Source organism: Mytilus trossulus, chromosome 1 (genome assembly GCF_036588685.1).
Source record: "Mytilus trossulus isolate FHL-02 chromosome 1, PNRI_Mtr1.1.1.hap1, whole genome shotgun sequence".
NCBI classification, from domain to species: Eukaryota; Metazoa; Mollusca; class Bivalvia; order Mytilida; family Mytilidae; genus Mytilus; species Mytilus trossulus.
In genome coordinates, this window is record NC_086373.1 from 59,201,719 (window position 1) to 59,215,915 (window position 14,197).

The 14,197-nt window shown below is 30.7% G+C and overlaps 1 protein-coding gene across 15 annotated transcripts in view; it reads right to left on the reverse strand.

Annotated features, from left to right (window-relative positions):
- Nucleotides 1–14,197, reverse strand: part of LOC134680677 (plasma membrane calcium-transporting ATPase 2-like) — a 119,907-nt gene that overhangs the window by 44,002 nt on the left and 61,708 nt on the right. For 14 of the 15 annotated variants that reach the window (XM_063539936.1, XM_063539837.1, XM_063539818.1 and 11 more), the window contains 3 exons: nucleotides 6,821–6,946; nucleotides 5,602–5,766; nucleotides 1,505–1,540 (listed from right to left, as the gene is read on the reverse strand). In XM_063539936.1, the coding sequence (XP_063396006.1) occupies nucleotides 1,505–1,540; nucleotides 5,602–5,766; nucleotides 6,821–6,946 (327 nt within the window). The remainder of the gene's footprint in view (nucleotides 1–1,504; nucleotides 1,541–5,601; nucleotides 5,767–6,820; nucleotides 6,947–14,197) is intronic. The other variant, XM_063539928.1, reaches the window with a different exon arrangement.

Sequence of the window (14,197 nt, forward strand, 5' to 3'; positions counted from 1 at the left end):
AAAAGATTAACAGAAACACAAAGCCAAACATATACACAATGTGTATGATAGAAATGCAATAATAAAGAAGAGTATAGAACAAAAAAACAGTTATGAAAAGTGTATGATATTGATAGAAATGCAATAAATAACAAGCCACATAACACATATAAAATGTATATGAGAAAAGAGTAATAAGTAACAAGCCAAATAACATGTATAAAATGTGTATGATAGAAAAGCGTTATAGAATAAGCCACATAACATGTACAAAAGGTGTAGTGTAACATTCATAGTAACATTCAAAGCACAAAGTCAAGGTGAACATGATTGCTTGGGGGGCTTCATGGACTTAAGTAGGGACTGACATGTGACTTTCCTCCTCCCACTATAGATAATTAGTAATGGATTAACTCAACACAAGACAAATATTAAACAAATATCACATTATGATGATTTTTTACATTACAGAATATGGACATGAATAAATTAGTTATATAACTAAAGAATCTAATGAGCGAAATCATTCACCTGGTATAAGTGGCCGAATGATTGGTTAATTAATATTTGCTTAACGTCCAGTGGCAAATAGTTCACGAATGTTCAAGACTTTATTTATATGTACCATCTTGACTAACATTTCTGTATTTTTTTTTTTAAGGAGTACAAATAATTGATATGAGGATTATGATCAAAAATATCAAATCATTCCTAAATACAGATATGAGTAATTTCTAGCCAAATATTTTTAGATGTGAAGTTTTTACAGGTATGACGACAGACAATGGATGCAAAAAGATGGCATAACCTACATTTTAGTGTTGATGATGATGAAAGTTTTTAACGACTGGCTATACAGCCCTTGCATGGTTGGCCGTGTTGTTACTTCAATGTTGTGCAGTGCTTGGAAGCATGCTCGATACAATTTCGTGATAGTAAATGCAGTAAAAATATGTGGAAAGATATTATAAAGAAAAAAAAGAAAAAGAAAATGAATATGAAAAGTATTTATGTAAACTCTAGATGTTAATGTCAGAATGTTAGAGATGGATACCAGTATTTTTTTCCCCAGACAAAATGAAGGCAAATATGAAAGTAAACAAAGAAGTGAGTTCCCCCTTTTTTATCCATGTAAACAAATACGGAAAACTGTCATCACAATTGGTTCTAAATATATCCCACTGAATGTTTTATTTAAACATGTTAAATCTTTCACCAAACAAAGCAATAGGGGAGGCAGGGTCAAGGTTGGTGGACATTAATGGCACTATGTCACCTTCACTTTTGTTGGTAAACATATCAACGCAACAGAAGATCAACATATCTTATATCCTTAGAACTTTATGAACATACCAAACATAAAATCCAAAGGATAAATTATTTTACTTTTCTTCTTAAAATTTTTTTGAATGTTAATAATCGCACTTGTTAAACAATTTGTTTTGGTAAATGTTGCTGTTTTCTCTATGTTGATCTTTATTTGTGAAACTATCTAAAATGTATAGAAGGGAGGTAACTGACTTACATGGAACTGTTTGTCCGGCAGTGTTAGTCTGTGAACCTGTAAGCCAGAGTCGGGAAGGAAGCATAGTTATAAAAGTCAACAAATGTCCCAATATAAAGGATCGCCACTTCAAAATGTACCTCACGTTTTTGTTTCACCTCTTAAACATTAACATGTTTAGGGTGTTGTTTTTCTCATCAAATTATGAGCCAATCAAATAGTATATTCTTTTCAATGAAATACTAATTGGAAAGATATATATAAAAAAAAATCAAAAGATACAAAAAGTGAAGTACATTTTTAAAAGTGCATATAATTTCATTCATATAACAGACTATTATCATATCAATACACTCTAAAGGATTGAATAAGTGCACAGGTGCATATTGTATGGTCTCACAACAGAACACATTGCTATCTAACAACCAAAAAACAGCAAGCAATTTTCTAAGGTTGAGAGGCACAGACTTCAAAAAATTATTCAGAGACAGTGTAAAAACTAGCAGAGAAGATAGTTTGTAAAAAGTTATCTTTTTTGAAATACATGATTGATTAAATAACGATTTTAACATGTTTATTGTACACAAGTTAACATTTTTCGAAGATTGAAATGAGAAGAAAAATTTTGAAAGATCCTTCATTCGAACCAAAATTATGGTGATGACAATTATAATTCTATTTGTCTCATTTTTAAACATCAAATGCATAAAAGTCGCATCTTCTTTTCATTTTCAAACCAGAAATGTTATATAGTTAATCGTGAAAATTGTTTGCCATTTTTTCTGACAACAAAATAATATAAAACTGAGAAGGCATTATTGTACTTTACCTCGATATGCCACTATTGTCACATCTCAAATAAAAAAAACAAGCAAGTCAGTTGTGCTCATTCATCAATTTTAACTTTAAGGTAGCCAAGGACATTTATTTTATTTTGGATATACATATAGGTAAAGCATATAAAAAATAATTTTGTAAAATAAACTCAGTGCTAATAAAATATTTTTTTTTATATGAACATAAGTCTATTTTGAAGACAGACAAAAATTCTACCGACTTGAAAATAATTGTGTTTTTATAATGTGGAGGTGAACGGGAGAAGAAAACAAACATGCAAACTATACAAAAAATTTAATGGGGAAAAAAATTCAAAACCATATATAAATAAAAAATCATGTTTTTCTTTCAGCTCTATAATTGAAATTTGTAAAATAAAAGAAAAATATTTACAATACTTAAAGATAATAGACAACCAAAAAAGTATTAACCAGTTGGTAGAATGAATGCCAATGTTCATAAATCATTTAAGCAGCTGTGACCATAAAAAAAATTGACAGCTATACTCTAACAGTCACTGTGTACATTAAAATACGATATTTCCCTTTTTCTAGAAGATTGATTCTAAAATTGAGGGTTCCCTCTTTTCAAAAAAGAATTCTAAATTTAGAACTTGTGTTATTGTTTATTATTTTTTTAAATATTCTAAAACTGGAAACATTTGTTACCTCCCTTTTTCTAAGAGATTTTAAATTTAGGAAATATGTGTTGTATTTTGTTCTTAAATATTCTTAAACTTTGCAACATATTGAGAACAAAGCTTGAAATTGGAAAATGGACTTTTGGATTAGCTTCTTAAACTGTCAGTCTGTTCAAAAAGTTTAAAGGTTACAAATGTCCGTTCATGTGTAGAAGTCTCAAACTCTTTTCAGTTAAACATGGTATAAATTTATCTATTGTTGAAGCTTCCCCCCCCCCCCCCAAAAAAAAAAAAATCCAGTATAACTGGATCACAATGACTGCTAGCATGGATATCTCAAAATGAGCACAATGACTATTTGTAAACAACATTTAAACAACAACCACACAACATTTTACTTTTCTATTCATTTACTAAACAAATATAACATGTGTGAATGTATTCATATTTGTAAAGATAACTTTATATTTTTTATATCTTTAAAATGTTTTCAGAAACAAGACACATTTAACTAGCAGCAACTAGCAACATTCATGGCTTCAAAGTTTAGGCAAAAAAAAACCCCACCTTTTAATAGCCTTTTTCCTTATTGTGTTTTATTCAAATATCTATCTATTTTGTTGATATTTACCATTCTTATAAATAAGATGTGGTATGAGTGCCAATGTGACAACTCACTATCCAAGTCTTAATCCTTTTTTTGATTATTGGACAGTATGAAGTAGATGTACTAATTTTATTTAATATATATGTAAGGACAGACTAAGACGTCTTTCTACTTTTCTATCTAGTCCCTTATTTTCAAGTATTGTTTCATTTTCCCACTATGAACCTGTTATATCACTCAAAATTTGAGCAGCATAACTTCAAACTGTAGTGAAATCAGAATTTCTATAGCTTATGAAATATTACATTAAGTTTATATGCCAATACATATGACCATAATATCTCATCAGTTAGTTTACATATGATCTTTCACGGGGCACCAGCTTGGGACTAACATTATTGACCGTACTCACTATGTTATATTATATATGGAATGACCTTTACTTTACTATATCAATCATGTGAAGGCCATTGTCCCATATCCATACGATTATTGATCTGGACTTATAACATTATTGTATTAATTGAATTTTTGTCATTTTTTATTTATGGTGTTATCTACCTAATCCCTTATCTGATAAATGGATGATTTTTTATATTATCACTTTCTCGTTATTCTTGAAAAAAATTGATTTGAACTTTTATGTATTACAATTACCGTAATTTGGTATCCTTTTACAATATATCAAGTTTACAAAAATGGCAATATAACAAACATTGAACTCAGGGCAAATAAATCGACCCTTCTATTAATTTTTTTAACTGAAAGATATTGGTAGTATGTAGAAAATGTAAACAGTCAATTTGAACTGTTTCAAACTGGTTATATTCATGTAGTAATATCACGATGTCAAAAGAAATAAAATTGGAATAACTTATCTTAAATATTAACTAGCATGGTAAAAATATCCAAAATTGAAAGCTTGTTTTGAGTAAGATTTTCTAAGTATTGCCAATATGCTTAAGTGTGAAATTGGTACTGATTTATAGTAAATACCAAAACATGATCTTAAGGACCCTTTTCATCAAAGTATGTCACAATGCGTTTAGTGTTTCTCAAAACTTTAAAAAAAAAATGGTAATCTTTCATTATGTTAACAGTATCTATGATTATTTTATAAAACATGCAAAATACAACAGATACACAAAAGCACACAAACAACATAAACATAAACAAGGATCAGCTGTCTTAAAACTCATAGTGACAAGCAATAAAACAACTGACCATGGATTTCTCATTTATATACCTTCTTAATTACTTTTAAAGTTTAATTATATCTCATTTTATAATCAAAATATTGGAGTGTTAGAAAAAATATGGAAAAATGAAGTATTTATCAAATGTCAGACCATACAGACAATACCTAAATAAAATACCAATGACAATGAATCTGGGACGTTTGAAATTAATGAAAAACTCATTTTTATCAAAGTTGAATTGTCAATTATCAAATTTGAAGTCTAAATTATGTTTATAAAAACAGTCAGTAATTTGGTATATTTAGTTTCATCCTAATCAAGGGACATAATTCTTACACAAGACATTTGAAGTTATCTCCAATGAATAATAGTTTAGGTTTAATATGTGTAATAGTCTGTTTTATCATTTAAAACATCAATGACAAAAAAAATCTGTGAAAAACCTTATCAAAGAATTTCACCATATTTTATTATTACAAACATTGAACAAGTCATTAACAACATTCAATAACAACACAATATCTTATATAAATCAATGCAAGGATAAATTTTCTGGCAGAATTACATAAGAGTAAGAAAATTCTGACAGAAAAAAAAACACAAATTTTTAAATGTGCACTTATGCAAGTCATGCAAATTAATGTTCCAGATAATGGTTCACCCAATAACCAAAATTTCTGCTTAAAGCAAGATGCACTAACTGAACAGTGAATTGTTCTTTTAAAACTTGACTCTCTGATTAGGAACTTAAATCATGCCTAACTTAATTTCCATTACCAATTCTTGATTACTAAATTTCTTTTTTATTGGACTTTTGTTATTTAGGACTATATACCTTCATTTGGACCATCTCCTTTTTTCTTGCCATTTTTCTTTTCTTCTTTTTTTTCCTTTTCTTCACCTTGTGAGGCTCCCAAAAGGGCAAAAATAATACCAGTTTGTGAGTTAATTCCAACGGCTGTGACCAACATCTTTCCACTTCCTTCCATGACATGGGTACCTTTTATTGTGTGTACAAGAATATAATTGATATGTTTCTTATGACTTTTTTTTAAACATGAAAAATTATTTCTACATTATAGTTTCAGAAAATGCTTCCCATGCTATAATTCAATAAACAAATAGCAAAGGTTAATGCTCCCTTTAAGATCCTCCATTCTAAATTAAATTTTAATTTAATAGTAATGATACAATTTAGCGGAAGATAGATTTTCTTCAAATATTTACATCTCACAATTTTCCCAATGACATTCAATTTCATTTAAGATTGAAAATTGTTTTATTTCAAATAAAATGCCAGTCTATCAAGTAAGTGTGAAAAGCAGTTATTTTTTCCCTTAAACGTTAATTTCTTCATTACTGCGTTGATAGACTAAGTGTTCCATCGTAACTCTTGACATTTTCTGTTCGTTGTACGGAGACTATTGATTTTCGTCTAATGGTCAGTTATACATGGTAATAATGCCAACAATATTGATCTAGTATTCGATGTTAGAAAATATCTCAAGACAAGATGGTTTAATACAACAGACTAACAACACATTCTTTTCTATTTGGTTCCATGTTTGTACAAATTAAATTTCATGGCCACAACTGTCAATGTCTAACCCTGATAATGAATGACTGATCAATATTGTCTTTTTTTATGGTGGCTTATGGTTCTTTTTTTTAAAGCTGATTTAAAAGCTACAGATGCCTTTCAGTATTAAATCAGTCTTCGAGGAATCATAAAAACAAACTTAAAACAATTGAAGTTTAAATTTTTCATAACAAACTTCTTTATATTAAGATATTTCATCCCTCAATCCCAAGTCCCTGAACTTTGTATCAAAAACTGAAGTAAAACAAAGAGAGATCTCTCCATAGCAATCATACCACATCTTCTTAATTTTTGTACACTTTTATAGCTGACTACACGGTATGGGTTTTGCTCATTGTTGAAGGCCATACGGTGACCTATTGTTAATTTCTGTGTCATTTGGTCTATTGTGGAGAGTTGCCTTATTGTCAATTATACCACATCTTCTTTTTTATTTCATTACTTAATTGTATACCTGACAGCAAAATAGGACTTGTTGATTCTCCCTTCTTGACATGGTCTGATTCACCTGTTAACGAACTTTCATCTACCTTTAAATCATTACTTTGAATAATTATACCATCAGCTGGTAAAAGATCACCTGAAAATACAAATCAGTCAACCATGTTATATAGGTCATCATAATGGTAAAATAAAGAATAAAAAGTCTGAGCTATATATGTCATAATGTAACTAAATATTTGCGTCTTTCTTTAAAAATGTGATGGGAAATATTAAAATCTAAAACTATTTTTCAATGTTTCTACTGTTTCTTTTAATTTATACTTAATATATCACAACAATAAGGACGCTCTTTGCAATCTGATAGGTTAGAACTTTGCTTTGGGTCCTAAATAGTTGCTATGGCATTTTCCAATGTTTTTTTCATTGCCCACAATCAGTCCTCTAAACATGTTCATTGAGGCAGATTAATTAAGATTGATAAATCAAGCAAGAAGCTTAATAACAGCATCATTCAACAGATTACTTATCAACCAGCCAAGCAAGAAATATTGACTTTTGTCAATCCTTGACATACAAATTTTATTATCTAGAAATATTTCCAGAAACCATCTTCTTTTAAAAAGGAAGTGAACTCAGCATTATGAAACATAAAGGATGGCTGTGGCTAAACATTCCTGCAAATGTTCCTTTTCGTACATTTTATTGTTCAAATAAAATAAAATTGTAATGATTTCATTTTATTGTTAAACTACACTTGCAGTCAAAATTTGATACTACAGATATTTCAAATGTTGATTGGTACATGTTGTACATTTAGCACAAGATTTACACATCAATAGGAACTGGCTGTATATGTATGGAATGTAAAGAAGCCAATGTTGGATAAATCTGTTATTACAATCAAAGTGAACATAACTGATACAAATGGTCTTCATCTTGGCACCAGATCAGGATGAGATACAACCTTACTTAAACTTAATGCTAAAACATCTTCATTTTCTCTTCATTGCTTGCATCAATGAAAATAAGTAATTGTCAATAAATTAAACAACCGGTAGCCACCTGATATAGTGCTGTGTAAAGCTTTGGAAACTTGAGGCCTACAGGTACTTTAAAATATACTGGTTGAATTTTCAACTTTTTGTCTTTTATAAACAATGAGTGTTGTAAGATTTGTGTAATTTTGACCTTTACAAAAAATATGAACTCAGCAAGATTTGTAATGATTTTAACAGGCCACGTTTCTTGATAGAAAGATGTTTGGTTTGTACCAAACAACTTTAACATGTTACAAGTGTGTAAAGTGCAGTTACATCAGTGTATAGACAATGGTATCTCATTATCAGAATGATATTTTTAAAATAGTATCAGGAATATATCAGGAATTCAAATTAGCTAATAGAACTGGTTTTTTTTTTGCAATAGTTAAACATGTGGAGTAAGATCATTATAAAGAGATATAGTGTAAATTTCAGATGAAGTCAAAACCAGTAAATAAACTCATTGCAGATACCAAGATCAAAATTGTGTACGCCAGATGCCAATCTCATCTACAAAAGACTTATAAGTCATGCTCGATCAAAAAAGTTCAACTACCCAAAAAATGGTTGTTAGACAAAAAAAGATTTTATTATGGATTATCCAGTGACTTTTTTTTAAGAATAGTAAATAATATTGTCAACTGGACCGAATGTTTCATGAAGCATCCAGCACCATCACCATCTGATCTGAGATTTATGTTGCTGACCTGAGACAGTAACATTGACTGACAATGTATTTAGAAAGTTCTAATGTCAATGCAGATTCAATTAGATCTTGTAGAAAATTTGATTTGCTTTTGTATAAAACTCTGCTTGCCACAAACTCCAATCCAATAAATATTGACAGACTTCAGCTTGGTCTGAATCGATCACAAACTGTTTAGAATAATGGCATCTAATGATTTAATCTACAACTCTATGATGTTAATGTTCAAAAATTTCTAAAGATCAAAACTACATAAAAATCAACATTTCAATACATTTTCCCAACAAAACATCATTTAAAAAGTGACTTAAATGTACTAGAGATATACAAAAAATGTGACTATCACAAGACAAAATCTTACTGAAAATGTAAGCTTTACATACGATTCTACCTCATCACAGAATATTTTATGCCAGATATGGGAAGCATTCAGTTTCTGTCTAAATAGAACATACCATATGAATGTGTATGCACCTCTTGAATGATTATTCCATACAAGATACCCAACAAATTTCAGATACACTTTCTGATACAAGATACAAGAGGAATGCAAGAAACACTTTCTCATACAAGATACAAGAGGAATGCAAGAATCACTTTCTCATACAAGATACAAGAGGAATGCAAGAAACACTTTCTTATACAAGATACCAGAGGAATGTAAGATACACTGTCTCATACAAGATACAAGAGGAATGCAAGAATCACTTTCTTATACAAGATACAAGAGGAATGCAAGAATCACTTTCTCATACAAGATACAAGAGGAATGCAAGAATCACTTTCTCATACAAGATACAAGAGGAATGCAAGAAACACTTTCTTATACAAGATACCAGAGGAATGTAAGATACACTGTCTCATACAAGATACAAGAGGAATGCAAGAATCACTTTCTTATACAAGATACAAGAGGAATGCAAGAATCACTTTCTCATACAAGATACAAGAGGAATGCAAGAAACACTTTCTGATACAAGATACAAGAGGAATGCAAGAAACACTTTCTGATACAAGATACAAGAGGAATGCAAGAAACACTGTCTCATACAAATTACAAGAGGAATGCAAGAAACACTTTCTTATACAAGATACAAGAGGAATGCAAGAAACACTTTCTGATACAAGATACAAGAGGAATGCAAGAAACACTGTCTCATACAAATTACAAGAGGAATGCAAGAAACACTGTCTCATACAAGATACAAGAGGAATGCAAGAAACACTTTCTCATACAAGATACAAGAGGAATGCAAGAAACACTTTCTTATACAAGATACAAGAGGAATGCAAGAAACACTTTCTGATACAAGATGAATGCAAGAAACACTTTCTGATACAAGATACAAGAGGAATGCAAGAAACACTTTCTGATTCAAGATACAAGAGGAATGCAAGAAACACTTTCTTATACAAGATACAAGAGGAATGCAAGAAACACTTTCTGATACAAGATACAAGAGGAATGCAAGAAACACTTTCTCATACAAGATACAAGAGGAATGCAAGAATCACTTTCTCATACAAGATACAAGAGGAATGCAAGAAACACTTTCTCATACAAGATACAAGAGGAATGCAAGATACACTTTCTGATACAAGATACAAGAGGAATGCAAGAAACACTGTATCATACAAGATACCAGAGGAATGTAAGATACACTGTCTCATACAAGATACAAGAGGAATGCAAGAATCACTTTCTCATACAAGATACAAGAGGAATGCAAGAAACACTTTCTTATACAAGATACCAGAGGAATGTAAGATACACTGTCTCATACAAGATACAAGAGGAATGCAAGAATCACTTTCTTATACAAGATACAAGAGGAATGCAAGAATCACTTTCTCATACAAGATACAAGAGGAATGCAAGAAACACTTTCTGATACAAGATACAAGAGGAATGCAAGAAACACTTTCTGATACAAGATACAAGAGGAATGCAAGAAACACTGTCTCATACAAATTACAAGAGGAATGCAAGAAACACTTTCTTATACAAGATACAAGAGGAATGCAAGAAACACTTTCTGATACAAGATACAAGAGGAATGCAAGAAACACTGTCTCATACAAATTACAAGAGGAATGCAAGAAACACTGTCTCATACAAGATACAAGAGGAATGCAAGAAACACTTTCTCATACAAGATACAAGAGGAATGCAAGAAACACTTTCTTATACAAGATACAAGAGGAATGCAAGAAACACTTTCTGATACAAGATGAATGCAAGAAACACTTTCTGATACAAGATACAAGAGGAATGCAAGAAACACTTTCTGATTCAAGATACAAGAGGAATGCAAGAAACACTTTCTTATACAAGATACAAGAGGAATGCAAGAAACACTTTCTGATACAAGATACAAGAGGAATGCAAGAAACACTTTCTCATACAAGATACAAGAGGAATGCAAGAATCACTTTCTCATACAAGATACAAGAGGAATGCAAGAAACACTTTCTGATACAAGATACAAGAGGAATGCAAGATACACTTTCTGATACAAGATACAAGAGGAATGCAAGAAACACTGTATCATACAAGATACCAGAGGAATGTAAGATACACTGTCTCATACAAGATACAAGAGGAATGCAAGAAACACTTTCTCATACAAGATACAAGAGGAATGCAAGAAACACTTTCTGATACAAGATACAAGAGGAATGCAAGAAACACTTTCTCATACAAGATACCAGAGGAATGTAAGATACACTGTCTCATACAAGATACAAGAGGAATGCAAGACACACTTTCTCATACAAGATACAAGAGGAATGTAAGATACACTGTCTCATACAAGATACAAGAGGAATGCAAGAAACACTTTCTCATACAAGATACAAGAGGAATGCAAGAAACACTTTCTGATACAAGATACAAGAGGAAAGCAAGAAACACTTTCTCATACAAGATACCAGAGGAATGTAAGATACACTGTCTCATACAAGATACAAGAGGAATACAAGAAACACTTTCTCACACAAGATACCAGAGGAATGTTAGATTTACTTTCTCTTCCAGTTTTTGTTGCTAGCATAAGTATTGGTACTTGTTTTGAACTGTCTACATTATGCAAGAAAACTGGCAGTCGTAGTCAGTAAAGATCAAATGCACCTTGCCATCCAACTCACAACCTCAGTGATAAGGTATGGTTTAGTTGGGAAAATTAATATAAACATTGTATAATGTTCACTAAAACTACATAACGGAAATTGTAGTCTGAAAAGCATCTATTCAACAAAAAAATAAACTCCCTATTGCCATGGAAACATATCAACAAGCATACAAAGTTTCCAAGAAACTGTTTATTTTTCATATTCTGTGACAAAATACTGAAAGCTGATGCCAAGATTTTTCTTCTCTCCACAGAATTCCTTCAGGATGTTTATTTAACGTTAATCAATATTAATAAAGATGTATATGAATACCAAATCACAATATAATTATGTAAAACATTGTATCAATACATAAAAACAATATGTCCTCAACCACTAGGGAAAACTTGTGTCAAAATTCTGATTCTGAAGGAATATTATACAGATAATGTTTAATTTCTATCACAAGATGGTCACTAAGTCATTAATCTGAAGATTTCTCTAAGTAACAAATGGTCAAGCACGATTCTCTTCCACGCTGACAGTTCAGATAAATGATGATAATACATTGGTATTGATTCAGTGATAAAGTCAAGTGGACAATTGGGTAGAGTTCCTATTTACATACTATTTCCTCTCATCTGGACATTACCAATATATATATACATTGAAGCAGGAGTGTTACAAACAAGAAAATGTCATAGACTGTTCATACAGATCACTGTATAACTATTAGATAAAGACCATGAAGGTGTTTTTTCACATTAGGCTAAAACAAATATCAGAGAAATAATGTAAAGATATTGTAGACTAGATTAATTAAATTGTGCACATCTAAACAAATAACAAATATTAGACCGAAAATGTTAGGATATAATATTGAAGACTAGATTGATTAAATTGTGCACATATTACCTAATAGCCAATATGCCCAAACATTTGCAACTAAAAGTAGCATATTTTTTTTTAGTTTTGTGAAGTTGTTTCAGGGGTGTATATTATCAGAAAAATTTCTGTCAGCGTAATAAAACTAATCTGTTAGGAAAATTAGGGAAATAAAAGTTTTAGACATTGCAGGAAGTTAATTAATATGAGTAACCCCCTAATACCATACAAATCAATGATCACATCTATACCTAATTGACTATTGTTTTCTCTACAGCTAGTATTGTCTCCTCTCAGATCAATGACTTTACTAAATCTTTTTAAAGCACTATCGATCAGGAGCTCTACTTTATCTATAATTTGTTCTGACTGATACTACAAGGGGCAGTAGTTATGACAAACAATTTTCCTCCATCAAATCAATCACAAAGGCAAGGACTGGTTAATTTACTTATTGTAGTATTCTATCTAAAGTCTAAGCTACATCAATGCTAGAGTGACTTAAAGAAATCCCTTGGATGCTTGCCACTCCAATATTTTTTAAATTTCATATGCTTGGGAGGTTTTTGGCATTGCACAAGATCATGTTTTACTGTGTTATTTTTATCTTTACACTTAATCCATTGGATGTGTACTGATTGATAAGTTTTTCTAAATGTTAATTATTGACATTAATCTACAAGAGTACTTTAGGATCTTTAATTTTTGTCTTACACTTTTAGTTATTTTTGCATGTTTTGTGTCAATCTTAGAAGTAAAGTTTTTTTCCACTGATTATTATAGTTTTATCTTTTCCTGTACTGTTACACCATTGATACTAGTTCAGTGTGTCATTTATTACTTTTACACCATTGATACTAGTTCAGTGTGTCATTTATTTTCCTGTACTTTTACACCATTGATACTAGTTCAGTGTGTCATTTATTTTCCTGTACTTTTACACCATTGATACTAGTTCAGTGTGTCATTTATTTTCCTGTACTTTTACACCATTGATACTAGTTCAGTGTGTCATTTATTAAGAAGATGGAATCTATCTCTGAACAGCATGATTGAAATGTGATTCAAAAATTAAAACAATATTGACAAACTCTGAGCTTATAAAGATTCAGTTGTCAATTGAAGAACAAGTATTTTCACAGATATATTACATTTGTGACCTCTTGCATGACACACTTTCCAAAACAGGATTGTTGGACTTAACTTGTAACTGTGACTTCACATTTCAGTATTAACAAGAATGTCCCCGACTACACTGATGCACCATCTGCACTATCATTTTCTATTTTCAGTGGATCGTGAATGTGGAGGGAAATCTCCAATTTGGCATTAAAATGAGAAAGATCATATCATAGGGAACATGTGTACAAAGATTCAAGTTTATTTGACTTCAGCTTCATCAAAATCTACCTCGACCAAAAACTTTAACCTGAAGCGGGTCAGACGAACGGACGGAGGGACGCAGACCAGAAAACATAATGCCCATAAATGGGGCATACAAATAAAACCATATTTGGATAAAGAAAGACTTAATAGTTAATTTTTAAGACACATGTTGAGTTGAGTTGATATATACATGATGATGTTTTTTTTTTTAAATCTATGAAAAAAAATCTTATTTGAAATGCATATATCCTGATGTTAA